Below are 27,990 nucleotides of genomic sequence, written 5' to 3' on the forward strand. Positions count from 1 at the left end.
AAAAAAAACGTATTCATGTTAGATGATAGTGACAAATTAATGCTAATTAGTACCCGTAAACCATATTAAATTGTTGTAAATAAAAAAGTTTCTCACCCAGCACTTTGACGTTGACCTCGGCAGTCTTGGTTCCGCTTACGTTCCTGACTGTGAGAATGTACTTTCCAGTGTCATCTCTGTCACAGAATTTGATGATGGCCATGGCCCTGGTGGAGGTGTACTGCAGGTGGTATTTTTCACACAACTCCAGATCCCTGTTGCCCTTGGACCAGGAAGCCTTGGGGTCAGGCCGGCCTCCCACTGCAGCGTCCAGAACCAGGTCTGAACCGGCTCTGACCATCACAGTTTCAGACAAGAGTTTGCTGTCCAACTGGGCTTTTGGTGGTTCTGTTGAGTGGATACAAAGCACAAAGTTATGAAACAGCTTCTTGATGGTACAGTGCTCTTTTCCTGAGACTGTAGTGCTGTATATTAACATTTAATTGAATCTACGTTTAAGTCTCAAACATGTAGATTTTAAGACTGTTCATCTCACTGTCATCGTTTTTATTTAAGACTTGTTACGGTCAGAAGTGTGAAAGTATGCTGTATTGGTGTATCACAGTCACAGATGAAGATCTTACCAAAGTCAGTCTTGCACTGCACAGACCCAGTAGACTCTGAGGGAATACTGAAGACCTGGTTGGCATTCTTGGCGATGACTCTGAACTCGTAGGGCTCTCCCTCTCCCAGTGCAGTAACAGTGAAGAAATTGTCTGTCACATTGGTGTAGTTACATTTGAGCCAGCGGCCCTCACCTGTCAAAGTGTATGGCTTACGCTCAATGATGTAGCCCACAATGGGACTGCCACCATCATTCAGTGGAGCTGACCATTTGAGAGAGACTGTGGTTCTTGTAACATTTGTGACTTCTGGCTTGCTTGGTGGATCTAAATAACAGATAACATAACATTTTTATCAGACAGAGCAATGGAGTATTAGGTAAAACACTAGATGATGTGATATTAAAGTGTGTCAAAACTCACCAACTGGGTTTTGAGCAACTGCTCCCTTGGAGGCCTCGCTGGCTTTGCTCAGGCCAGCACTGTTCATGGCATAAACCCTGAACTGGTACTCCAAGCCTTCGACTAGATTTTCCATCTTGTAGTAGCACTCGAAGCAAGGGATCTTATTCTCCCTCACCCACAGGATATTGTTCCTCTCCTTCTTCTCAATCCAGTAGCCTGTCACCTTGCTGCCGCCATCATTGTAGGGCTCCTCCCATTTCAGGGTCATTGTGTTGGCAGTGACATTGAAGACTGTGGGCTTTGTTGGTGGGCTAGGAGGTACTGGGGTTTAAAAAAAAAATTGTTGTTGAGTACAGTCACCTAAATAACAGCCTGCTATTTGCATTTTTTTGTTCTTTAATATTCATCCAGTAAATTAGTAAATAAGTCAAAAAGTGAAGAAGTAGTACTTACTGAACGGGTGCTCTGCGACAATAGTCTCAGACTCAGTGGACTTGCTGACACCAAATCTATTCTCAGCGGAGACCCTGAACGTATACTGCATGTACTTGGTCAGGTGGCTGACGTGGAGAGATGTGCGCTTTACACTGGAGTTGATAAGCTGCCAGGCTGTGGAACCAGACTCACGCTTCTCCACAATGTAGTTGGTGATATCAGTGCCACCATCGTCCTCTGGTGGTTGCCAGTTAATGACACAGGACTCAGAGGTAATGGATGAGATTTCAATGGGTCCAGTTGGAGGACTGGGTCTGCCTGTGACATTAACTTCAATAGTGAAGGTCTTGGTTCCTGCCACATTCTCCAGAGTCAGGTAGTATTTACCACCATCTCCTCTCATGGCCTCTTTGACTGAGATGCTGGTTCGGTCCTTAGTGACCTTGACTGTGACTCTGTCTGAGCTCTTCAGCCTCATCTCCTCCAGCTTCCAGGTGATTTTAGGAGCAGGTCTACCACTGATGGGAACATCGATGGTGAAGGTGCTGCCAGACCTGCATGTGATGAGCTGGTTGGTGATCTCGCTGAGGTCAGCAGCAGGTTCAATATGAGGCTCTTTGACCAACACAGGAGCCAGAGTTTCCTTGGGCTTGCTGTAGCCGGCCTCATTCTTAGCCTTCACACGGAAGTCATACTCATCACCCTTGTTGAGCTTTTCAACCACATAGGTGAGATTCTTGGTGTTGCCAACCACAACCCATTTGTCTGTACCCTTTGGCTTTGCCTCAATGACGTAACCCTGGATGCGGCTGCCACCATCATGCTCAGGTTTCAGCCAGCCCAGTGACACAGAGCTGTCTGTGGTGTCCAGGATGTCCATCCTCTTTGGAGTTGCTGGTTCTGCAGTGGCAGTGACAGGCTCAGGCATCTCAAACGCCTCACCCACACCATGCTGGTTCTCAGCTGAGACTCTGAAGAAGTATGGCACTCCCTCCAGCAGGTCCTGGATCTTCAGGATGCACTGTGTACACTTGCCACCAGATTGCTGCCAAGTGCGGCGACTAGCCTCACGTCTCTCGACAATATAGTGATGAATTCGGGCCCCACCGTCACTGACAGGAGACTCCCAGGTGAGTGTGACCGAGCCTCTGGTTACCTCCTTGAAAGCAACAGCTTGTGGAGGTCCAGGAGTGTCCATCACCTTGACAGTGAATGTAATGGCCTTGCTGCCGCTGGAATTCTCTAAGTTAACAGTGTATTTGCCTGTATCATTTCTAGAGCAGTTTTCGATACTTAGGGAGCTATATCCGTCTGTAGTTGTGATCTCTGACATGACACCCAGCTCTCCTTCCTCCTTTACCCAGGTGGCAGTGGGAATGGGCTTTCCTCTGAAGTGGATGCCGAGGCACACCGAACCTCCAGCCTTGACAATGTGTGTCTGCTTGAATGAGGCATCGATATCCACCTGTGGTGGTGTTAGCCTATCTACAGCCTGAGCAGGCTCTGGAATCTCCCTTTCCTCGCCTCTACCCACATGATTGACAGCTGCGACACGGAACTTGTACTCAGCTCCCGTCTGTAAACCAGTTACCACGTAATTAGTTTCAGCCACCAGCTCCTCATTTACTCTCTTCCAGTCTGTTGCATCTCCTTTCACCATCTCAACAATGTAGCCCAGGATCTCCATGCCTCCATCATCTGCAGGCCTGCTCCATTCCAGGCTGATGGAGGTGTTGGTGGAGTCAGATACACAAACGACAGATGGAGCACAAGGAATATCCTTTGGTTCGGCAGCTTTGATAGGTATAGAGATGTTGCTAGGAGTTCCAACGCCAGCATCATTCACGGCCATGACACGGAACTCGTATTCCATATCCTCTGTCAGGTGAAGCACCTTGTGAGCGCATTCAACAATGGGCTTCTTGGTCATCACCTTGTAGAACCGGACAGTCTTCTTTTCTCGTTTCTCCAGAATGTAGTACTGAATGGGGTTTCCTCCATCATGTGTTGGAGGAGTCCAGGACAGGGTGATGCTCTCCCCTGTCACCTCAGTGGCGTCAGGAGTGCCTGGAGCATCAGGGGTAGCTGGGGGAAACAAGTTTGATAGATGAGTGCAATGTGTGCATTGACTGGAAATAGATGACGTGAAAATCTTAATTTTTCTTTTGTCTGAAATATTCAATAAAGACACTGTTTAAGCTTTACACTTACTGTACTGCATCTGTGCAATGATGGGACTGGATTCCAAAGGTCTACCAACTCCAAACTTGTTAACAGCAGAGACCCTGAACTGGTACTCATTGGTCTTGATGAGCTTGGTAGCATTGTAAGTGCACTCCTTACATTCATCAGTCACCAAGGCCCAAGAGATCTTGGCGGTCTCACGCTTCTCAATGATGTAATGTGAAACCTCGGAGCAGCCGTCGTTCTCTGGTGGGCTCCAAGACAGAGTGCACTTGCCCTCTGAGATGTTACTGAAGGTGATGGGTCCCACTGGCTCCCCAGGTGTGTCTGCATCACATATGTGTGTGAGATTGATGTTAGGACATAAACAAGTAAATATGATAGTGTAAAAGAGTATTCTGTATTACAGACAGAAAAATGTCAAAACTGCGTACCTTGGACTTGAACAAGGATGCTCTCCTTCTTGCTTCCAGATCCATTGGTAGCCTCCACAGTGTAGAGGCCACGGTGTGTACGGTCAGCGTCCCTGACAAACAGGGTGCTGGATCCAGGTACAGTGATAATGTCCATCATCTTTTTGGTAACCTCCACATCGTCTCTGAACCAGACGACCTTGGGAACTGGGCGTCCAGTGATGGTCACCTTCAGCCTGATGTTGTCTCCTGCCTTGACTGTCAAACCCTCAAAGTACTCTGGGCCAAACTCGATATTTGGGGGGGCTTGTTTTGAGAAAAAAGAGAGGTGTTAATTGTTTAGCTTTACTGAGATTTATCAATGTCATTTTCAGAAAGCTGAGCTGAGAGGCCTGGTTGTCTTTTACTTTAAAACAGTGAGCATTTAATAAAAGACAAAAAAAAACTGTTCAATGACTACGTAATTTACCCATCAATCCTAAAGTTTAATATTACAACCCTGTAGACTCTTGTTGTCCTGTCATTACTCACCGTTCTCACTTCTAACAACAATCAAGCCAGAGGAGTTAGAGGGAGGGCTGATAACGCCGATGGCATTTCTGGCAATGACTCTGAACTCGTAGCGTTCATTTGTTGCCAGCCCAGTAACAGTGTACTGGCACTCATGTACATCAGTCAAGTTGGCCTTGAACCAGCGACCTTGTCCTTGGCGTTTCTCAATGTTGTAGCCAGCAATCTTGCTACCACCATCACGTTTGGGTGCATCCCATTTCAGTGTCACTGAGTCACTAGTCACATCAATGTAGTCAGGCTGACCAGGAGGATCTGAAAGACATGAGATAAACCTTTAAACTTATTTTTGCCAAAGTGTATCCATTCTAACTATGTTTTAGTCAGGTTTTAAAACAGAAATGATTTTACTAAACATACTATAGTTTAAATATGCTTTATGTTTGGATCATAAATAAACAGAATAATGCAATCGTCACTCACCAACAGGACTGACAGCCATAGTTGGCTTGCTCTCGTCACTCATTCGGCTAAAGCCAGCATCGTTCTGGGCGTAGACCCTGAAGGAGTACTCAAGGCCTTCAATGAGTTCCAAAATCCTGAAATCTGTTTCTTTGATCAGCACAGTGTTTGCCTTTTGCCACATGATGCTGTTCTTTTCCTTCTTCTCCACATGGTAGCCCTGGATGGGGGTACCACCATCATATATGGGCTTCTCCCACTGGATGGTCATGCCATCGTTGGTGACATTGTACACCACAGGCTTGCCTGGGGGACCTGGAGGCCTGAACTGGTGCTTGGCAATGACCATCTGTGAGATCAGAGGCTCACTGACACCATATCTATTCTCAGCACACACTCTGAACTGGTACTGGACACCCTTGATCAGGTTGGGGACCTTGAACTGAGTTCCCTCTACACTGGAGCATGCCATCTTCCAGTTGGACTGGGAGGTGTCACGCTTCTCCACAGTGTAGCAGGTGATATCTCCGCCGCCATCATCACTGGGTTCATCCCAGGAGATCATGATGCTCTCAGCTCTCACTTCATCCAGTCGGATGGGTCCAACAGGCTTTGATGGTGGTCCAAGTGTGATGACATGGATGTGGAAAGATCTCCTGTTGACCTTATTGTCAAGGGTCAGGGTGTATTTACCCTCATTCTCCTTTTTGACATTCTTGATCATTAGAGTGGCTTTGTTTTCTGTCTTCTTGAAGCGTATTTGGTCACTCTCCTTCAGAGGCAGGTTATCCTTCAGCCAAAGAATAGCGGGTCTGGGTTTGCCTTTGTACGGCAGCTCGATGTGCACATTGTGACCCAGGCGAACACTCACAGTGCCATCTGGGTACTCTGCAAGGCTTGCCTCGGGTGTGATAATATAGTCAATGACCTTGATAGGCCCAGTCTCAACAAAGTCGCCCTGTCCCTTGTCATTCCTGGCAGCAACTCTAAAGAACATCTCTGAGTGCTCCTTGAGTTTCTTGACCTCAAACTCACATTGTCTGCTGGTTCCTCCCAATGACCATTCCTCACCCTGAGCCTTCTTCTCAATGACATAGTCAGAGATGATGCTGCCACCATCGTAATCGGGCTTCAGCCACTGCAGAGTGACAGAAGTCTTGGATGAATCCTTCATAGAGACCTCCTTGACTGGTCCTGGAGTCTCTGTGGCCTTCACAGGCTCAAGTGTGTCACATGGATCACCAACACCATTCTCATTTTCGGCTAACACACGGAAGAAGTAGGATGTCTTCTCAGAGAGATCTTCGATGGTGTATGTTGTTTCCGTGCATTTGCTTGTCACTGCAGAGTAGGATCTCTTAGAGGAGTCCCTTTTCTCAACAATGTAGTTTGTGATCTCAGCACCACCGTCCAGGAGTGGAGGCTCCCAGCAGAGAGTGACCTTTCCACGGGTCACATCCTTCATAACCAGGTTTCTGCACTGAGCTGGGGTATCCTGGACTTTCACGGACAGGGTCAGAGTCTTGGGTTCTCCCACACCATTCTCTATCTTGACTGTGTACTTTCCAGTGTCAAGCCTGTTCACCTCACGCATTACAAGGACTGTGGCTGTGTCTGAGTGGTGGAACTCATATTTGGGATTGCGATCAATGCATTCTTCTCCCTTGCTCCATGAAGCAGTGGGAGCAGGTCTGCCCTTCAGAGGAACAGACAGCTCCACGTCCTTGCCAGCCTTCACAATGTAGTGAGTTCTCATGGCCACATCTGAGTCAATCTGGGCTTCCTCTGTGAAAATCATGAAAAATATTCAAGGTCACACAGGGACTGCTATATGTAAGCAAAGTAAGAACAAAACAAGGCAGTGTTGTAAACGCACTTCACATTTTCAGTATCAGTGATAAACTTACCCAGGATATCCTTAGCCTGTACAGGTTCAGTCATCTCAAGAGGCTCTCCACGGCCAGCACAGTTAACAGCAGAGACTCTGAAGAAGTAGTTGACGTCTGGTTTTAAGTCATGAACTGTGTACTCTGTTGTCTTGACCTCTCCCTTGGAGGTAACCATGGCCCATTCTTTCTCTCCCTCAACAAGCTTCTCCACCATGTAGCTGGTGACCTCACTGCCTCCATCCCATTCTGGCTTGGACCAGCCCAAGGTGATGGATGTCTTGGTGGAGTCGACCACCTTCAGCTTGCATGGTTCATATGGTGGATCTGCAAATAAAATGTATTTGTTAGGTGGGGGTGTACAGTTAACTTTCTGGTTCCTCTTGGAAATCTGCAAATGTTGGATGACTTACCAACTGGGTCAGCAGCCTTGTAGAAGTCTGATGCATCAGAGAACGGCCCCTCTCCAGCCTTGTTAATGGCACAGACACGATATTGGTACTCATTTCCTTCTGTCAAGTGGTACACAGTCTGCTTGACGTCAGTGACAGGGTCTTTGTAAACTCTGATCCACCGCAAGCTCTTCTTGTCGCGTCTCTCCAGGTAGTAGCCAGTCACAGCGCTACCCCCATCTACACCTGGTTTGTCCCATTCCACCAACATGGTGGTCTTGGTGGCAGTGTTCACCTCAGGAGTACGAGGCTGGCCTGGAGTTACTATAGAATTGACAACAAATATGTTTAGGAATTGCAAATGATAAGAATCTGAATGAAATGACAGTTGTTGCAAAGTAAGTATTTGGCATTCATTTACCAGGAAAGTACTAGTGTGCATGTCACTCTATATGACTCATTCACTTTTACCATCATATTCAGCACTCTGTAACTTCAAAACTTACCAAAGGCGTTCTTCGCGATGACAGGCTCTGACTCCAGTGGCTCTCCAACTCCATACTTATTAACACCCATGACGCGGAAGACATATTCATTTCCACGCACCAGCTTGCCAACGGTGACATGTGTCTGCTCGTGCTTGTCTGAAACTGTCGTCCAGACCACTCGGCTGGTTTCACGGCGCTCAACTATGTAGTGGGTCACCTTGGAGCCTCCTTGGTCAGACTCAGGTATAGGTTCCCAGCTGAAGACAATTCTGTCTGCTGTGATGGAGTTAAAGTTAATGATGCCAGCTGGGGGTCCAGGTTTGTCTAAGAAGAGATTAAAAAAATAAAAATAGGAAGAGCATATGAACATCAAATGCAAAATGATGGAATGTTGCATCAAATAAGAGGATTTTAATTCAAACTGATAATGAATTCAGAACTGTGTGCAAGCTTTTCTAAATACCTAGGATTTCAATCCTGATGGTTGCAGATGCTGATCCGAGAACATTCTTGATCTTGACTTCATATGAGCCTGTGTCAAGGCGAGTTGCATCCTTGATCAGAACAGCAGAAGAGTCTGTTGTGCTTTCGACAGACAGAGTAGAGGATGCTACCAGCTCCTTTCCATCCTTGAGCCACTCAATGGTTGGCAGAGGCTTGGCAATAATTCCAACTCTGAGCTTAACTGATGCTCCAGCCTTGTACTGAACCACATCCAAATACTCTGGAGGAAGGTCAATGGCTGGGGCACCTGTGGGACATGAGATTATGATATAAATAATGTATGAATAAATTCAATAAAATGAAATAACAAATGTATAGGTATAAACAAAAACTCACCACATGCATCAACACAAGTGACTGGACCAGCAATGAGCGATGGGTTGCTGACAGACCCAACAGCATTCTTGGCAAACACTCTGAACTCATAAGACTCATCCGGGGTCAGTCCAGATGCAGTGAAGCCAAGTTCAATGACGTTTGTAAAGTTGGCCTTCACCCATCTTCCATTGGGAGCTTCCCTCCTTTCCACACTGTAGCCAGTAATCTTGCTGCCACCATCGAATGGAGGCCTCTGCCAGGACAGGCTGACTGAGTTCTTGGTGACTTCTGTGATACGGACATTTGCTGGGGGCTCTGTAACATTAAAGTGAAGTTTTAATGAAACAACAGTAAAGGCAAGCTCATATTATTCAAGTCTATGGTTAAAACCAGGGATAGTAATCCAAATTAAAAACACTTACCACAGGCATCGATAGCGAGCACCTCCTCAGAGGTCTTGCTCATCTTTCCAATACCAGCTGCATTTTCAGCTGCCACCTTGAACTCATAGATGAGGCCAGGGCAGATGTTAGTAACACGCCACTGGTTTCCTGGGATTGCGGTCTTATTGACCTTCTGCCAGAGGATGCTGCTCCTCTCCTTCATCTGTAGATGATATCCTACCACAGGGTTTCCACCATCATTAACTGGCTCATTCCAGCAGACTGTCAGGCTCTCTCTAGAGACAAAGCTGACCCATGGTGTGGATGGAGGTCCAGGGATGGCTGTAATGGACAGGATTCATTCAAGTGTTTATTCAGAATGATTCATCATCCATAAAACAAGTTTTTATCATGAGATAACAGAGAAGATGTAAGATTAAAATATGTTAATCCTGAGGGGATTTAAAATAACTGATGTTTAGAGCCCACAGACATTAAAGCTACATGATAATGTATTCAAGGGGTCTGACTTACTGTATGGAAGCTTGATCATGACTGGTTTGGTATCAATGTGGTCGCTGACACCATAGCGATTCTGGGCTTTGATTCTGAACTGATACTCCTCTCCCTTGGTGAGCTTAGTCACTTTGACGGCACTTCTGGCAATGCTAGTTGACACTTCTGCCCAGGTAGGAGTGCTGGTTTCACGTTTCAGAACAATGTAGTTGGTAACAGGGCTGCCACCATCATACTCTGGAGGAGCCCATTTCAGACACACTGTGGTCTCGCCGACCTCTCCAATCTCAACTGGACCAATAGGAGGTCCAGGTCTGTCCATCACAATGAAGATAATGAAGATCTTTGTGGTGCCTCCTGCATTTGAGGCGGTGATTTCATATTTGCCGGCGTCACTTGAAATGCTCTCATTTAGAGTGATGATTAAGCTGTCCGGTGTTACTTCTGTCAGCAGTCTCTTGGATCCCTTGATGACAACATTATTCTTGGACATAGTCACCTTAGGCATGGGCCTGCCAGTGAGAGGAATCTCGAAGGTCAGGTCAGATCCTGCTTTCACATAAACTGTGTTCTTGGGGTAGTTCGTCAAGTCAAACTCTGGAGCCTCTGTAAAATAAAATAAGACAGCACTATGATAAGTAATGTCACTTCAAAAATAGTACCCCCATCAGTTTGCCAGTTTATATGGAAATGCAGCATTTTATTATTTACCTTTATTAAAAAAAAGAGAAAGAGAAATAATTACAAAATTATGATATAACTGTTACAAAAATGCAGTGGTAAAGCTAGAGGTAGTACCTTGTATTTCCTTGACAATAACAGGTACAATCATCTCCTTGGGTTCACTGAGTCCAGCATGGTTCTCAGCACGGACCCGGAAGAAGTACTCAGCACCCTCTCTCAGGCTCTTGATGGTGTGAGTCATGGTCCTCACAGTGGCACACTTCACCCACTTGGTCTGTCCCTTCTCCACAGCATCAATAAGGTAACCAGTAACTCTGCTACCACCATCGTACTCTGGTCTTGTCCAGGCAATCGTAATGCTGTCCTTCGTAACATTCACAACTCCAAGTTTCATGGGTGGACTTGGCACCTCTGTAACAGACAGTAGTATGTTTTATGAAGCACATTTTGTCAACATAGAAGGTGTATAAAATCAACTGATATAAAAAAAATTGTAAAGTCATACGTTACCTGTGATCTTGGTTCCACCCTTGGCCTCCTGAGGTACACCCACTCCATACTCATTTTCTCCAATAATTCTGAAGTAATAGATGGCTCCCTCCTGCAAATCTTCCACCTTGTATGTAAGTGCGTGGCAGTTGCTGGTCACAGACACCCAGGCCTTCTTACTGGCCTCACGTTTTTCAACATGGTAGGCCTTCACTGCATCACCACCATCATTCTCTGGAGCTTCCCAAGTGAGGGTTGCAGAGTCCCTAGTCACAGCTGAAACTTTAACATTGACAGGGGGTCCAGGAGAGTCGAGCACCTTGACAACCATGGGCAATGTTGCTTTTCCCAGTGGTGATTCGATAGTGACGCTGTACTCTCCAGAGTCATTTCTATTTGACTTTTCAATAGTCAGTGAGGTGCTGGAATCTGTTGACTCAATGGTTCCTCTGACCTTCAGATCAACACCCTCCTTGGCCCATTCCACTGATGGCACAGGTTTGCCCTTGAATGGTACATTCAGAGTAAATGCGGTGCCATGCTTAACAATGAGTACTTTACGCATCTCAATGTCAACATCAAATGATGGCTCTGCAGTTCTGTCCATTGCTGCAGCTCCATCTGAATATGGGCTCCGTGCACTGCTGCCAACTTTGTTTATTGCCTTGACACAGAATTCATATTTGGCATCTGTCTTTAGTCCTGTGATTGTGAATTCCAAGCTCTTGGTAAGAGGGATAGCCTCAACCCATCTTGCCAGTTCCTCAGGTGATTCAATTACCTCCTCTTCCTCCTCCTCATATTCTTCCTCTTCTCCCTCAACTTCTGGCTGCGGTTTGCGAATGTAGTCTCTGTATTCTACACTGTATCCAAGGATGGGAGCACCACCATCATCTGCTGGTGGTTTCCAGACAATGGACACACTGTCCTTGGTTGAACTGATAATTTTTGGTTTGGTTGGGCGAGAAGGAACAACCAGAGGATCCATTGCTCTGAATGTTGCAGATGGTTCACTTGGGGGACTCAGACCAGCGGCATTTTCAGCGTAGACTCTGAAGTCATACTCACAAGCCTTGCGCAGTTTGGTTGCTACTGTGGTACATTCAACAACCAGATCTCTGTTCACACGGATCCAGCGCATACCTGTCTTTTCACGACGCTCAATTACATATCCAATAATGGGGCTGCCTCCATCACTGGCCGGCTTGCACCAGGTGAGAGTCATTGAATCTCCAGTTATGGCAGTGACATCAACACCAGCTGGGGCAGTGGCAATAGTGTAGGGATCTGTAACCTTTACAGCATCACTCTCCAGAGCCTCACCAAGTCCATATTTATTGACAGCCAAAACCCTGAAGATATATTCATTGCCCTTTTGCAGTCCTTTGACTTTGAAGTATGTTTTTGTGACGTCTCCCTTCACTAGTGTCCATGCCAAGCGGCTGGTCTCACGCTTCTCAACAACGTAATGTGTGATATCAGCACCACCGGCCTCCTGAGGGGGACCCCATGACAAAGTGCACTCCTCAGCTGTAAGACCTGTGATCTGCAGAGGTCCTGCTGAGGGTCCTGGCTTATCAATAATCACACAGTTTATTGGCATGGTAACTGCTCCTGCAATATTTTGCAGAGTCAGGGCATACTGTCCAGAATCTCTTCTGATACAGTCCTTAACAATGACAGACGTGCTGGTATCTGTCGTAACAATCTGTATTCTAGCTCTCAGCTCAATCTCTTTGCCATCCTTGGTCCAGGAAACAACAGGAGCAGGGCGTCCAGCAAGGTCAGCATTTATCTTCAGAGTTTCACCTGCTTTCACAAACACTGTCTCTCTAAACTTGACATCCATCATGATGCGTGGTGGATCCACATCATCTTTGACAGTTATGGGGCCAGTGTTGTCAGATGGTTCACTGAACAATCCAGCTGCATTCTTAGCAATGACACGGAAGTCATACTTGCTGTTTTCTGTAAGTCCTGTCACATCGTAGTGGGTCTCAGGCACATTGGTAAAGTTGCACCTTGTCCAGCGTCCTTCTGGAAGGTCTCTGCGTTCAATGATGTAGCCAGAAACCTTGGCTCCTCCATCATACTCTGGTTTATCCCAAGACAAGGAGACAGATGTTCTGGTAATGGCAGTGACCACAGGCGTGCCTGGAGGGTCACATGGGTCCCTGGCTGCTACAGGTTCACAAGCTTTGCTGCATTTACCAATACCAGCAATATTTTCAGCATAGACACGGAATTCATACATCATGCCCTCTTCAATTCCATTGACTTTGTATTCTGTATCTTTGATCATTCCTCTGTTCATCTTTGTCCAAAGAATGCTAGAGCGCTCCTTCCTCTCCAGATGGTAGCCCAGAACAGCACTACCGCCATCAACGACTGGCTCATTCCAAGTCACCAACATGTAAGACTTGGTGGCCAATTTCACAATTGGCGTGGAGGGTGGTCCAGGTTGTTTGAAATTATACTGAGCAACAATTCCTGGTGAATCCAGATATGTACTCTTTCCGTAACGGTTGACTGCATAGATGCGGAACTGGTACTCTGCTCCGTGTGTCAGGCGGCCAGCCTTGAAACATGTCCTGGCAACATTACTTGCTACCATCTGCCATTCTTGTGTGTTTGTGTCTCTCTTCTCCACTATGTAGTTACTGATGGAGCAGCCACCATCATACTCTGGTGGTGACCAGGACAATGTAATGCTGTCTGAGGTAACAGCATCCACTTTAATAGCTTTAGGTGGACCTGGTTTATCAAGGACAACAACTCCAATATCTGTTGTGACAGTTCCTGCTGTGTTGGCCAGGGTGATTTCATACTTGCCAACATGTTCTCTTTTAGCCTCTTTGATGAGTATTTTGGATGAGGTTGCAGTGTTTAAGATGGTCAGTGATGATGTTTGCTTCAGAGGAAGGCCATCCTTCTTCCAGGATACAACAGGCTTTGGCCTGCCTCTCACCGGAACCTCAAGAGTGAGGTCGTCTCCAGCCTTCACACTGTATGTATTAAACAGTAAGTTGACAGATGGCTCGATTTCAACGTCCTTTGTAACCACAGGCAAGCCAAGATCTTTCGGCTCACTCTTTCCTTTCTCATTGATTGCGACAACCCGGAATAAATAGGCTTCATTAGGAGTCAGATTAGGAACGGTTGCTTCAGGCACCTTGACTGTGCATGCTGTGCCCCATTTATCTCCAGTCTTAGGCTTAAATTCTACATTGTAGCACATTACTTTGCTTCCACCATCATGAGCAGGTTTGTCCCATGCCAGTGTCACGCTGGTCTTTGTCAGATCTACAACAGTAACTTTGCTTGGTGGCAGAGGTACCTCAGATATTTTGATTTCTTTGGTTTCAGCCATCTGTCCTTGGCCATACTCATTGACAGCACAGACTCTGAAGTAGAAATTTCCACCCTCAGGCAGCTCTTCAATCTTGAACGAGTTGGCTGTGCAGTTGCTGGTGACAGTGGTATAGACCTTTCGGACAGACTCTCTCTTCTCTACAATGTAGTTTGTGATTTTAGAGCCACCGTCAGTGAGTGGAGTATCCCAGGCAAGAGTCACTGAATCCTTCTTGAGCTCCTTCACAGCAAAGTTTTGTGGTGCGCTTGGTGTATCCAGAATTCTCACTGCAACAATAGCAGATTTTGTACCACTGCTGTTCTCCAGTGTTAGTGAGTATTTTCCACTGTCAAAGCGGTTGACATTGTCAATGACAAGCATGGTGTATGAACTGGTGGTGTCAATGGCAGCACGCTCTGTGAGCATACCCTCAACTCTCTCCCATTTCACAGCAGGTTCAGGCCTTCCTCTGATGGTGACAAACAGACGCAGGGTTCCACCAGCACGAACAGATACCACCTTCCTGAGATCAGCATCCAGCTCAATCTCTGGTGCTTCTGACCTGTCAGAAGTAACCACACTTCCGCTAACATTAGCAGCCTCGCCTACTCCCTCAGAGTTGATGGCGCAGATGCGGAATTGGTACTCTCCACCTTCTTTCAGATCTGTGATAGTGAGTTTAGTGGCCTGAATACCAGTGGGTGGAGTGCACATGGCCCATTCTTTTTCTACTACTGGTGCTACTTCTGCCTCTGTTGATTCGGGCACTGGTGTATACTCCCTCATTTCAACAATGTAGCCCTTGATGTAGGCACCACCATCAAAGTCAGGTTTGCCCCATGACAGAGACACGGAAGACTTTGTGTAGTCTGTCACCTTAGGATGGTGTGGAGGCCCAGGTGGTGTTGTAGCATCACATGCTCTGTAGAACAGGGACAATTCACTGAGGTCTCCTATTCCAGCCTCATTCTCAGCAGCAACACGAAACTCATAGAAGTGATCTGTCATCAGACCTGTGACCTTGAAGTGGGTGTCAGTCAGCTTTTGTCTGTTGCATTTTGTCCACCTTACACTATCTTTGTCGCGTTTTTCGAGGTGGTAGCCTTCAATGTCAGCTCCACCAGTCTGTTCTGGAGCGGTCCATGACAGAACCATAGAGTCCTTTGTGATAAGACTGGCCTCTGGAGTTCCAGGAGCACTGGGTGGCTTGTATGGATTGCGTGCAATGACGGGTTCACTCTCGAGATAATCACCAACACCATATTTGTTCACAGCCCTGACTCTGAAAATGTATTCATTTCCATGGAGCAAATTTGTTAGCTTATGGTACAGTCCCTTGATATTTGGTGCAGCTACTGTCCAGGACAACCTGCTAGTCTCTCTCTTCTCCAATACATAGTGAGTGATACTAGCCCCACCATCCAGAGCCGGCTCAGACCAGGCAAGGATGCACCTGTCAGCCATGACTCCTGTCACCTTCAGGGGTCCAGTGGGTGGACCTGGTTTATCAAGAACTTTGACAGTAATGGGGAAGGTTTTTGTACCACCCAGATTTTTGAGGACAAGGTCATAGTGACCGCTGTCAAGCTTCGTTGTATCCTTAATGGTTATGGCTGCACGCTTCTGTGTAGTTTTCACTTCAATGCGTAGGGCTTTGTCCATTTCCTTGCCCTCCTTTAGCCATACAACATCAGGAATTGGTTTTCCATAGATGTCTGCATCAAGAATCAAGTGTTCTCCAGCACTGACAACGATGGCATCCTTGTATTTGGGATCCATTGAGGCCCTGGGTGGTTCAATTTCATCAGTAGCCGTAATAGGTCCAGAGCTGTCAGATGGCTCGCTGAAGACTCCAGCTGCATTTCTTGCAATGACTCTAAATTCATATTGCTCATTCTCTGTCAGACCAGTGACGGTGTACTCAGTGTCAATTATATTAGTGAAGTTAGCTCTTACCCAGCGTCCATCGGGGGAGGAAAGATCTTTCCTTTCCACAATATATCCATTCACCTTGCTGCCACCATCATACTGAGGCTTGGTCCACTGAATCTTGATGAGATTCTTAGAAATAGATACAGCTTCGGGAGTACCAGGAGGATCACATGGGTCACGAGCAACAAAGGACTCTGACACTTTGCTGCATCTACCAATGCCAACAATATTTTCAGCATATACTCTGAATTCATATCCAATACCCTCCTCAAGATTGCAGATCTTGAACTGAGTATCAGTGATGAGAGTCTTGTTCAGTTTGTTCCACAGAATGCTGCTTCTCTCCTTGCTTTCCAGATGGTAACCGATAACTGCACTGCCACCATCATTCACTGGCTCATTCCATTCAATGATCATCATTTCCTTTGTTGCAGATTTGACAAACGGTGTTCCTGGAGGCCCTGGTGGTTTGTATGGATATTGCACGACAATGGACTTGGAGTCCAGAGGCACGCCCTTTCCATATCTGTTTTCAGCTATAATTCTGAACTGGTATTCTGCACCAGTCTTCAGCTTGGTGACCTTGAAAGCTGTTCTAGCAAGCTGTGTGGTTACTGACTGCCATGTTGTGGTGGTGGTATCTCTCTTCTCCACTATATAGTTCTTCACCTGGCATCCACCTGTGTACTCTGGGGGGTCCCAGGCCAGATGGACAAAGGTATTGCTCACTTCAACAACCTTGATTGGACCTTTTATTGGACCAGGCTTGTCAAGAATAATGACAGCCACATCCTCAGTGATTGTGCCAGCAGTATTGGTTGCTGTAATGGAGTATTTACCAAAGTCCTCTTTGCATGCCTCAGTAATTTGAATTGCAGTTGTTGCTGGAGTGTTTACCACATTGACTCTGGATGTCACCTTCAAAGGTTCACCATCCTTAGCCCAGGTGACTTTAGGTTTGGGTCTACCAAGCACAGGGAACTCCAACTTAAGATCTTTTCCAGCTAATACACTGTAAGTGTTAAATTGCATCTGAATACTTGGCTCCATGGTCATGTCGCTGGCAACAACAGGTGCAGCAAGTGCCTTTGGCTCACTCTTTCCCTTCTCATTGTAAGCGATGATACGGAATAGGTATTCTGTTCCAGGTGTGAGTCCTGTGGCAGTGCCGTCGCATGTTTTTGTATTGGTTGCAACTCCCCACTTATCTGTACCCTTAGGCTGCATCTCAATTAGGTAGCCACCAATTCTACTGCCTCCATCATGCTCAGGTTTCTCCCAGGCCAGTGAGGCACTGGTCTTGGTGACATCAGTGAGGAAGACTTTTCCAACAGGCAGTGGTACCTCAGACGCCTTGGAAGCCGTCTTTGTTTCAACAGCTTGGCCGACTCCGTAGTCATTCTCAGCCATGACTCTGAAGTAGTACATAGCACCTTCAATCAAGTTCTCAACCTTGAATGTTGTCTTTGTGCATTTAGTGGACACATTTGCATATGCCTTTCTGGTTGATTCACGTTTGTCAATGACATAGTTCTTGATTTTGGAACCTCCATCAATCAGTGGGGCATCCCATACAAGAGTGACAGAGTCCTTTTTGACATCTTTGACCACAAGATTCTGTGGGGCTCCGGGTGTATCCAGGACTTTAACAGTGACAAGCTCAGACACAGCGCCACTGCTGTTAGTAAGGTTTAGGGTGTATTTTCCTGAATCACTCCTGTCACATGAGTCAATTGACAACTGTGTGAAGTTGAGAGCCTTCTCAACCACTGCTTTGTCAGTCAGGTTTCCCTCATCCTTAGTCCACTTAATCTCAGGTGTTGGCCTTCCCTTAAACGGAATATGGATTCTAACAGATCCACCGGCTTTCACAATGATGCCCTTCCTCAGCTCAGAGTCAAGGTGGATCTCTGGTGGTTCCACCCTTTCCTCCGGCTTGGCTGTTCCACATAGAGCTGCTGGCTCACCAACTCCCAGTTTGTTCAGAGCACACACCCGGATCTTGTACTCCTGACCCTCAGTCAGTTTGGTAATTTCATATTTGTTGACACGCAGGCCGGTGGGGGGAGTAACCATGGTCCATTCCTCCTCCTCAGCCTTGCAGACTTCAACAATGTATCCCTGAATGGCGCTGCCACCATCAGACAAAGGCTTACCCCATGACACTGTAATAGAACTCTTTGAGGAGTCAGTCACATTCACGTATGCTGGGGCACCTGGTTTGTACTTGGGATCACAGGCCTTGTAGTATGAACTTGGAAGGCTTGGCTCTCCCACTCCAACGACATTCTCAGCAGCCACTCTGTATTCATACTCGTGGTTGGTGGTTAAGCCTGTGACTCTAAAGGAGAGGTCAGTGACCTTCTGCCTATTGCATCTAGTCCATTTGATTCCAGTTCTGTCCTTCTTTTCAATTATGTAACTGGTGATCTCACTGCCGCCATCAGTCTCAGGGGCAGACCAACTGATGGTCATGCCATCATGGGCAATGTTGGATACATCCTCAATGTGAGGTGGACCAGGAGGAACAAATGGAGTCTTCATAATCGCCCCACCAGACACCAGTGGCTCACTGACACCATAACTATTAACTGCCATGACGCGGAACATATACTCATTACCTTCCAGTAATTTGGTGACTTTGAAGGATGTGGTGTTACAGCTGTTAGAAACAACAGTCCAAGCTAGACGACTGGTCTCTCTTCTCTCAATGATATAATGTGTGATAGGACTACCTCCATCATGCAGAGGGGCACGCCATACCAGTGTGCATCTATCCTCAGCTACTCCAGCGATGTGGAGGGGTCCTTCACATGGACTAGGCTTGTCCAGGACCACAACCTTAAATGGCACAGTTTCACTGCCAGCCACATTTGTCAGCTGCAGCATGTAAATTCCACCATCAATTCTGACAGCATCCTTAATGACAATCATTGCATGGTTTTCTGTGTTTTTGATCTCTAGTCTGAGTGTGTTCTCAATTGGTTTTTCATCCTTTATCCACTGAATTGTAGGCAGTGGCTTTCCATGGACATCAGCATCTAGCTTAAATGTCTCTCCAGCATTTACGATGATGGTCTTGGTGAATGCGGGGTCAATGGAGAATTTGGGTGCCTCCACCTTATCACTTGCAGTGATTGGTCCGCTATTGTAAGATGGCTTGCTGATGGTACCGACAGCATTTTTAGCAATGACTCTGAAGTCATACTGTGCATTTTCAGTCAATCCAGTCACAGTAAACTGGGTCTCAATCACATTAGTGAAGTTTGCCCTGACCCACCTGCCCTCTGGCAGATCACGCTTCTCCACAGTATAGCCAGTTATATTACTGCCACCATCATACTCTGGTTTAGTCCACTGAATGACAATGGTATCTTTGGTCACATGGGTGGCCTCTGGTGTGCCAGGAGGGTCACATGGGTCACGGGCAACACAGCCCTCTGAGACCTTACTGCACCTGCCAATGCCAACAATATTTTCAGCATAAACCCTGTATTCATACTCTACACCCTCCTCCAAGGGGTGACTCTTGAAACTAGTCTCGTGAATAAGCATCTTGTTGATCTTGACCCAGAGAATGCTATTCCTCTCTTTCCTTTCGAGATGGTAACCAAGAACAGGGCTGCCTCCATCTGTGACAGGCTCATGCCACTCAACAACCTGGTGGTCCCTAGAAAGAGATGAGATGAAAGGAGTGCCAGGGGGGCCTGGTTCTCTGTATGGGTACTGAGCGACCACAGCAGATGAATCCAGGCCATGACTCTTGCCATAGCGGTTCTGAGCAATGATCCTGAACTGGTACTCAGCTCCAGTCTTCAGTCTAGGCACTTTGATGGTGGTTCTGGCACAGTTGATGCTGACATTTTCCCATGTTGTTGTAGTAGTGTCTCTCTTTTGCACAATGTAGTTTGAAATCTGGCAGCCACCATTGTGCTTTGGTGGGTTCCACGAAATAGTGACACTCTGTGTGGTGATTTCATCAAACCTCACAGGACCGGATGGAGGGCCAGGCTTGTCAAGCACAATGATTTCAACTGTTGTGTCCTTCTTTCCAGCTGAGTTAGCAGCATTTATACTGTACATGCCACCATCATCACCGGCTGCTTCCTTAATGCTGAGTGTTGTAAGTGTTGGTGTGTTGAGAATGTTGACTCTGCTGGTGAACTTCAAAGGAGCTCCATCTTTAGTCCATGTAACTACTGGTTTAGGACGTCCAAAGATGGGAATGTCAATCTTCAGGTCTTTGCCCACATGGACACTGTAGCTGCTGAATGCTGGTCGAACATCAGGCTCAAAGACCAAGTCCTTGGTCATTACTGGACCAGCAAGGACTTTGGGGTCACTCTTTCCCTTATCATTGATTGCTGTAACTCTGAACAGATACTCCTCTCCTGGGTTCAAATTGGAAACAGTAGCCTCCATTGTCTTAAATGTATTAACACCAGACCACTTCTCCTGGCCCTTGAGCTGCACCTCGAGCAGGTACTGCATGACTCTGCTACCACCATCATACTCAGGCCTCTCCCAGGCCAAAGAGATACTTGATTTGGTTTGGTCTGTAACAATCAAGCTCTTAGGACACTGGGGCACTTCTGAAACCTTAAGAGGGTCAACAGTTGCTGCAGGCAGGCCAACGCCATGTGCATTCTCAGCAAGGACTCTGAAGTAGTAACTACAACCCTCCTGGAGTGGCTCAATCTTCCATGAAAGAGCATGACAATTTGTTACAACAGCTGCATATGTTTTACGTGTGCTTTCTCTCTTTTCCACAACATAGTTCTTGATCTTGGATCCACCATCCAACAGAGGCGGTTCCCAAACCAGTGTCACTGACTGGTTTGTAATTTCCTTCACTTTCAGGTTAACAGGAGCACTAGGTGTGTCGAGAACACGGACGACAACAAATGCTGATTTGGTTCCACTGGAGTTTTCTGCAGTGACTGTATATTTTCCGCTGTCATTTCTGTTCACATTGTCAATAACCAAGGATGTGTAACTGCTGGTCACCTCAACCTGAGCAGTCTCCTTAAGGGCCGCTTCATCCTTGTCCCACTTAATTGTAGGAGTGGGCCTTCCTTTGATGGGGATAAACAGCCTAAGGGAAGCTCCGGCTTTAATGGACACAATCTTCCTCAGTTCTGGATCAATGTCAAGGTCTGGCTCTTCTGCCCTGTCCTGGGCAACAACAGCTCCAGAGACATCAGCATGCTCGCCAACTCCAACTTTGTTGATAGCACATACTCTAAACTTGTATGCCTGGTTTTCCTTCAGATTTGCAGCTTCAAACTTGGTCCTCTTGATACCCGTTGGTGGTGTGCACATTATCCACTCCTCAGCAGGTGCATCTGCAGCTGGAGCTTCAGCTGGGGCCTCAGCTGGTGCTGTGGTAGTGCAGCACTCAACAATGTATCCCTGAATCTCACAGCCACCATCACAGGCAGGCTTGCCCCATGACAGGAATACTGAAGTTTTAGTTGTGTCAATAACTCTTGGATTGTGTGGTGGGCCAGGCCTGAAGATCGGGTCAAGGGCTTTGTAGAATACAGTCGGGGAGCTTGGCTCACCAACACCAACAGCATTCTCAGCAGCAACTCTGAATTCATAGCTATGGCTTTCCAGGAGTCCGGTGACTTTGAAAGTCAAGTCAGTGACAGTTTGTCTGTTGCATCTGGTCCATCTTACACCCTCTTTGTCATGTTTCTCAATAATGTATCCAGTGATAGGACTGCCTCCATCTTCAGAGGGAGCCTCCCAGGTGAGCACCATTGAATCTTTTTTGACATCTGAAACTTCTAAGCTCTTGGGTGAGCCAGGGGGCACATATGGATCTTTGATCATGACAGGAGCAGATTCAAGTCCTGCGCCCACCCCAAACTGGTTGACAGCACGGACTCTGAAAATGTACTCATTTCCTTCCAGGAGCTTAGTGATCTTCAGACAAATATTCGCCACTTTTGGGTCAACAACAGTCCAGACTAGTCTGCTTGTCTCTCTCCTCTCCACAGTGTAGTGAGAGATCTTACTGCCACCATCTTGTAGCGGTGGTTTCCATGCAAGACAGCATTGGTCTTTGGTTATTCCTGTAATAACAACAGGTCCTTGTGGTTCTCCAGGTTTATCGAGAACAACTACATTGATCTGCACAGCCTTTTCACCTCCCGGATTTCTCAGCAGCAGAGTGTACTGGCCTCCATCTGAAAGTTTTGCTTCCTTGACAGATATATAGGCTTTGGTGGGTGTGTTCTTAATTTCTCTATGAATAGTGTTACCCAGTTCCTGTTCTCCCTTCATCCAGTGGATAGAGGGCAGTGGCTTACCATGAACATCTGCATCAATCTTGAAGTTGTCTCCAGCATTAACCACAATGGTCTGTGTGTACTCTGGATCAATGCTGATGCGTGGTGGCTCAATCTCATCCCTGGCAGTGATAGGACCAGTGCTATAAGACGGGACACTGAAAACACCAGCTGCATTTCTGGCAATGACACGGAACTCATACTGATTGTCTTGCACAAGTCCAGTTGCAACATATTCTGTCTCAATGATATTAGTGAAGTTAGCCTTCTGCCAACGACCTTCTGGAAGCTCCTTCTTTTCCACAATGTAACCTGTAACCTTTGCACCACCGTCATACTCGGGCTTGGTCCAAACTATGGTCACAGAGTCCTTAGTGATCTTCGTTGCCTCTGGGGTGCCAGGAGGATCACAGGGATCTCTAGCAATGTGACCCTCAGACACTTTGCTCACTTTGCCCACGCCAACAATGTTTTCAGCATAAACTCTGTATTCATACTCCATTCCTGGCTCCAAAGCAGTGGTCTTAAAGGTTTGGTCAGTAATAAGAGACTTGTTAAGTTTGACCCACAGGATGCTGTTTCTCTCTCTCCGTTCAAGATGGTATCCCAAGATACTGCTTCCACCATCATTCACAGGTTCATTCCAGGCCACCAGCATGCTGTCCTTGGTACAGGCTGCAATGGATGGTGTTCCTGGGGGTCCTGGGAGCTTGTATGGGTATTGAGCCACAATACACTCTGACAAAAGAGTTGGGCCTTTTCCATATCTGTTTTCTGCTGTGATTCTAAACTGGTACTCAGAGCCAGTCTTCAGTCTACCTGCCTTGATTTTGGTCCTTGCAAGGTTAGGAGATACAACCATCCAGTTGGTTGTGGAAGTGTCTCTCTTTTCAACAATGTAGTTTTTGATGGTGCAACCACCGTCATAGTCTGGTGGGTTCCAGGAGATGGTTACGCTGTCAGCAGTGACCTTCTCCACCTTAACTGGACCTCCTGGCTGGCCAGGTTTGTCAAGAACGACGATGCCAATGTCTGCAGTTGTCTCTCCTGCTGTGTTGTTAAGAGTAATAAGGTAGTGTCCAACGTCATCTTTAGTAGCCTCTTTTATATTGAGGTTCAGCATTTTGTCTGTTGCATCAAAGTTTACTCTGGTAGTCCTCTTCAGAGGCTGACCATCCTTAACCCAGGAGACAGTTGCTTTGGGACGTGCAACAAATGGAACCTCCACTGTCAGGTCTTCTCCTGCCAACACACTGAACGTGTTGAACAACATTTTCACAGCAGGTGCAACGACAAGGTCTTTAACAATCACAGGCACACCAATTTGACGTGGGTCACTTGTTCCCTTCTCATTTCTTGCTGCTACACGGAACATGTATTCTTCACCTGAATTAAGTCCACTAATTGTAGCCTCTGTTTCCTTTACAATCACAGCCTGGGTCCACTTATCAACACCCTTAGGCTGGATCTCAACGACGTAACAGCCTACTCTACTGCCACCATCATGCTCTGGTTTCTCCCAAGAGAGGGTGACACTGTTTTTGGTGACATCCTTAAGAGTGATTTTGCCAGGTGGCTGTGGTTTCTCAGACACTTTAACTGATTCACCAGTCTCAATGGGCAAGCCAATGCCGTATTCATTCTCAGCCAAAACTCTGAAGTAATAGTTGCATCCTTCCAGGAGCTGGCCAACTGTGTAGGTGGTATGATGGCAGAGAGCATTGACTGTGGCATATGCTTTCCTAGTGGACTCACGTTTTTCAATAATATAGTTCTTAATCTTAACTCCTCCATCATTCACTGGTGGATCCCAAGTCAGAGTGACAGCTTCATTTGTAACAGCAGTAATCTTCAGATTCTGTGGGGCACTTGGTGTATCAAGTACCCTCACTTGGACTGAGACTGTCTTAGAGCCAGAGCCGTTTTCAACTGTAAGATTATATTTTCCACTGTCAAATCTGTTGACATTTTCAATTACAAGTAACGTATATGATGTGGTGCTGTCAATGGTTGCCCTCTCAATAGGTTCACCATCTCCTTTGGTCCATTTAGCTTGAGGAGCCGGTCTGCCTCTGATAGGCACAAACAGTCTAAGTGAGCAGCAAGCTCTAAGACTGACAACCTTGCGGAGCTCAGCATCCAAATCAATCTCTGGTGGCAGGAGTCTGTCCTCCGCCTTGGCATTGTCAGGTACAGATGCAGGCTCTCCAATTCCTTCGCCGTTGACAGCAGAGATGTTGATCTTGTACTCCTGGTTCTCCTTTAGGTTAATAATGGTGAATGAAGTGGCAAGAAGACCTTCTTTGGGTGTCACAATAGTCCATTCCTCTTCTTCTGGCTTTTCAGATGGGATGCAGGTCTCTACAATGTAGCCAGTGATGTCAGAGCCACCATCATACACAGGTTTGTTCCAGGCAATGGTAATTGAGGACTTGGTTGTGTCCAAGACTCTGGGGTTGCATGGAGCCCCTGGCTTGTACAGTGCATCAGTTGCCTTGTAGAATGGACTGGAGACACTTGGTGCACTCACTCCAGCAGCGTTCTCAGCAATTATCCTGAATTCATATTCATGTCCAACAACAAGGCCTCCTGCCTTGAACTGAAGATCTTTGACCTTCCTCTTGTTGCATTTGACCCAGCGCAGGCCTATTCTGTCTTTTCTTTCAATGTTGTAGTTGGTGATGGGACTTCCGCCATCACTCTTAGGTGCTTGCCACATAACAACCATTGAATCTTTTGTGATTGCTGTCACCTCAGGATTCTCTGGAGGATCTGGAACCACATATGGGTTGTCTGCAATAGTGGGTTCTGATTCAAGAGACTCACCAGCTCCATATTTGTTTACTGCCATTACTCTGAAGATGTATTCATTTCCTTTAAGCAGCTTGGTCACCTTATATTGTGTAACCTGTAGGTCTGAAACCACATTGGTCCAAACCAGTCTGCTTGATTCACGCTTCTCAACCACATATCCTTCAATCTTGGCACCGCCATCATCTGCAGGTGGAGCCCAGGTCAATTCACAGTTGTCAGCTGTGACATTAGACACCTTCAGAGGTCCAACTGGTGGTCCAGGTCTGTCAAGCACTTTAACATTAAAGATGTGTTTAGCAAATCCACCAACATTAGTGGCAGTCAATACAAATTCTCCACCATCTGACCTTATTGAGTCCTTGTTGGTCAGAGTGGTTGTCAGTTCAGTGAACCTAACCTCCAGTTTCATTGTGTTCTCAACCTCCTTTCCATTCTTGGTCCAAACCATAGATGGCGTTGGTTGACCAGCAATGTCAGCATCAAGCTTGAAGGACTCTCCCGCCTTCAGGAGAACAACATCCTTAAAGATGGCATCAACCATAATGCGTGGTTCAATAATGTCATCTTTGCAGATAATTGGGTCTGAGGGCTCAGATGGCACGCTTACTGCACCTGCTGAATTTCTGGCCATGACACGGAACTCATAGGAGGCATCTTGAGTCAGTCCACTGACAGTGAATGTTGTCTCAATGATGTTTGTGAAGTTGGCTCTGATCCAGCGACCAGCAGGCAGCTCTCTCTTTTCCACTGTGTAGCCAGTGATCTTGAAGCCACCATCATACTCAGGCTTTGTCCACTGAATAGTGATGACATTCTTGTTGACAAATATTGGCACAGGTCGGCCTGGTGGGTCTACAGGGTCCAAGGCCAGTATTGCCTCTGAGGCCTTGCTGGGCTTACCTATTCCGGCCATGTTTTCAGCTAAGACACGGAACTCATAGGCAACTCCATCTTCAAGCCCATTGGATTTAAAGATGTTTCCTTTCACAAGACCCTTGCTGATCCTATACCATATAATGCTACTTCTTTCTTTCCTTTCAACATGATAACCAATGACTTCATTTCCACCATCAGACACAGGCTCATTCCAGCCAATTGTTATAGAGTCCTTGGTAAATGCAACAACACTAGGAGTGCCAGGAGGTCCAGGGACCTTAAATGGATAGCCAGCCACCACTGATTCTGAAGTGATGGGAGGTCCAGCACCATATCTGTTCTTAGCTTTTACTCTGAACTGGTACTCTGATCCAGTGGTTAACCGAATGGCTTTGAACATTGTACGAATAACAGTGGAAGACAGCTCTGTCCACGTTTGGGAGGTGGTGTCTCTGATCTCAACCACGTAATTATTGATTGGAACTCCTCCATCATTCTCAGGAGCATCCCATGCAAAGACACAATAGGTACGAGATATCTCCACAATCTTAACTGGTCCCTTGGGAGGCCCAGGTACATCATGCACTTTGACGGTGATGTTATCCGTCACAGAGCCAACAATGTTCTTTCCTGTCATGGTGTACACACCGCTGTCACCTCTGTTGCATTCATTGATGCTGAGGATAACAGTGGCTGCAGTAGCTTCCACAATGGTTCTCTGTGTGAGCTTCAGGGCCGCACCATCCTTCTGCCAAGAGACAGTTGGTCTAGGACGTCCCATAACTGGGATTTCAACCTTGATGTCATCTCCTGCCTTGGCAATAACAGTCTTCTGACATACACCACGCAGGTCAAACTCAGGCAGTGAAGTAGAATCCTTGACGACAATGGGTTTGCTCTCACGTGGAGCGCTTCTACCCGACAGGTTGACCGCCATCACGTGGAAAATGTACTCCTCATTCTCATTTAGATTTTTCACTGTGAAATCCATGCTCTTGACTGTTGTTACATGGGCCCACTGATCAGTTCCCTTCTTCTGGGCCTCCAGGACGTATCCCGTGATTCTGCTTCCACCATCGTGCTTGGGCTTAGTCCAAGCCAGGCTCACAGAGTTCTTGGTGATATCAGTAGGAATAATGCTCTCTGGAGGAGTTGGTGCCTGGGATGCACGAATTGGATCTGCAGTTTCAACTGCCTCACCAATGCCATACTCATTCTCAGCAGACACTCTGAAATAGTACTCACAACCTTCGCCCAGGTCACCAATACTCACTGAAGTGTTAGGGCAATGTGTAACAGCAGTAGCAAAAGCCTTGCGTGTCGATTCCCTCTTCTCAATGACATAGTTTGTAATCTTGGCTCCACCATCGATGAGAGGCATCTCCCACTGAAGAGTAATGCTCTCCTTGTCAATCCTGATTGGTTTTAGGTTAAGTGGAGGTCCAGGTGAATCCAGAACTCTCACATGTATATCAGCACTCTTCTTTCCACTGGAGTTTTCGAGGGTAAGTTCATATTTGCCTGCATCTATCCTTGAACTCTCAGGAATAATCAGCATTGTAAATGACTCAGTGCTGTCAATGACTGCACGTGGGACGGGACCACCCTCCTTGGTCCAGGTGACTGTAGGTGAAGGACGTCCCTTGATTGGCACGAAGAGACGAATGGAGCAGCCTGCCCTGACGACGAGGGTTCTCCTCAGCTCAATATCCAGCTCCAAATCTGGCTCAGCTGCACGCTCCACAATCTCAACCAGTTCCTGGGTTTCAGCAGGTTCACCTGCCCCCTTAGCATTCACAGCACTAATTCTGAAGTGGTATTTTGCACCAGTTTCTAGCTCAGGAACAACAAATTCTGTGATCCTAAGTGGAGATGAAGGGGTATCCTTAACCCACTCTTCTGTTCCTTCCTTCTTGTGCTCAATCACATACCCAGTGACTTCAAGTCCACCATTATCAAGAGGTTTTCCCCAGTTCAGAGTGGCAGTGCTCTTGGTTGTATCTGTGACTCTTGGATTGACTGGAGGTCCAGGCACAACTGCGAGAGATA

General features: G+C 46.7%; 1 protein-coding gene across 1 annotated transcript in view; it reads right to left on the reverse strand.

Moving 5' to 3' along the window:
- LOC108874498 (titin-like) overlaps nt 1-27,990 on the reverse strand; it is a 169,092-nt gene that overhangs the window by 17,062 nt on the left and 124,040 nt on the right. Inside the window, 17 exon segments of the mRNA XM_051068894.1 lie at nt 97-387; nt 624-929; nt 1,026-1,328; nt 1,461-3,527; nt 3,654-3,953; nt 4,061-4,345; nt 4,571-4,864; nt 5,033-6,796; nt 6,919-7,224; nt 7,311-7,613; nt 7,796-8,101; nt 8,241-8,528; nt 8,618-8,914; nt 9,022-9,324; nt 9,517-10,104; nt 10,297-10,593; nt 10,693-27,978. Of these exon segments, the coding sequence (XP_050924851.1) occupies nt 97-387; nt 624-929; nt 1,026-1,328; nt 1,461-3,527; nt 3,654-3,953; nt 4,061-4,345; nt 4,571-4,864; nt 5,033-6,796; nt 6,919-7,224; nt 7,311-7,613; nt 7,796-8,101; nt 8,241-8,528; nt 8,618-8,914; nt 9,022-9,324; nt 9,517-10,104; nt 10,297-10,593; nt 10,693-27,978 (25,584 nt within the window).

The sequence above is a fragment of the Lates calcarifer genome, unplaced genomic scaffold (assembly GCF_001640805.2).
Source record: "Lates calcarifer isolate ASB-BC8 unplaced genomic scaffold, TLL_Latcal_v3 _unitig_5444_quiver_468, whole genome shotgun sequence".
In the NCBI taxonomy this organism is placed as follows: domain Eukaryota; kingdom Metazoa; phylum Chordata; class Actinopteri; family Centropomidae; genus Lates; species Lates calcarifer.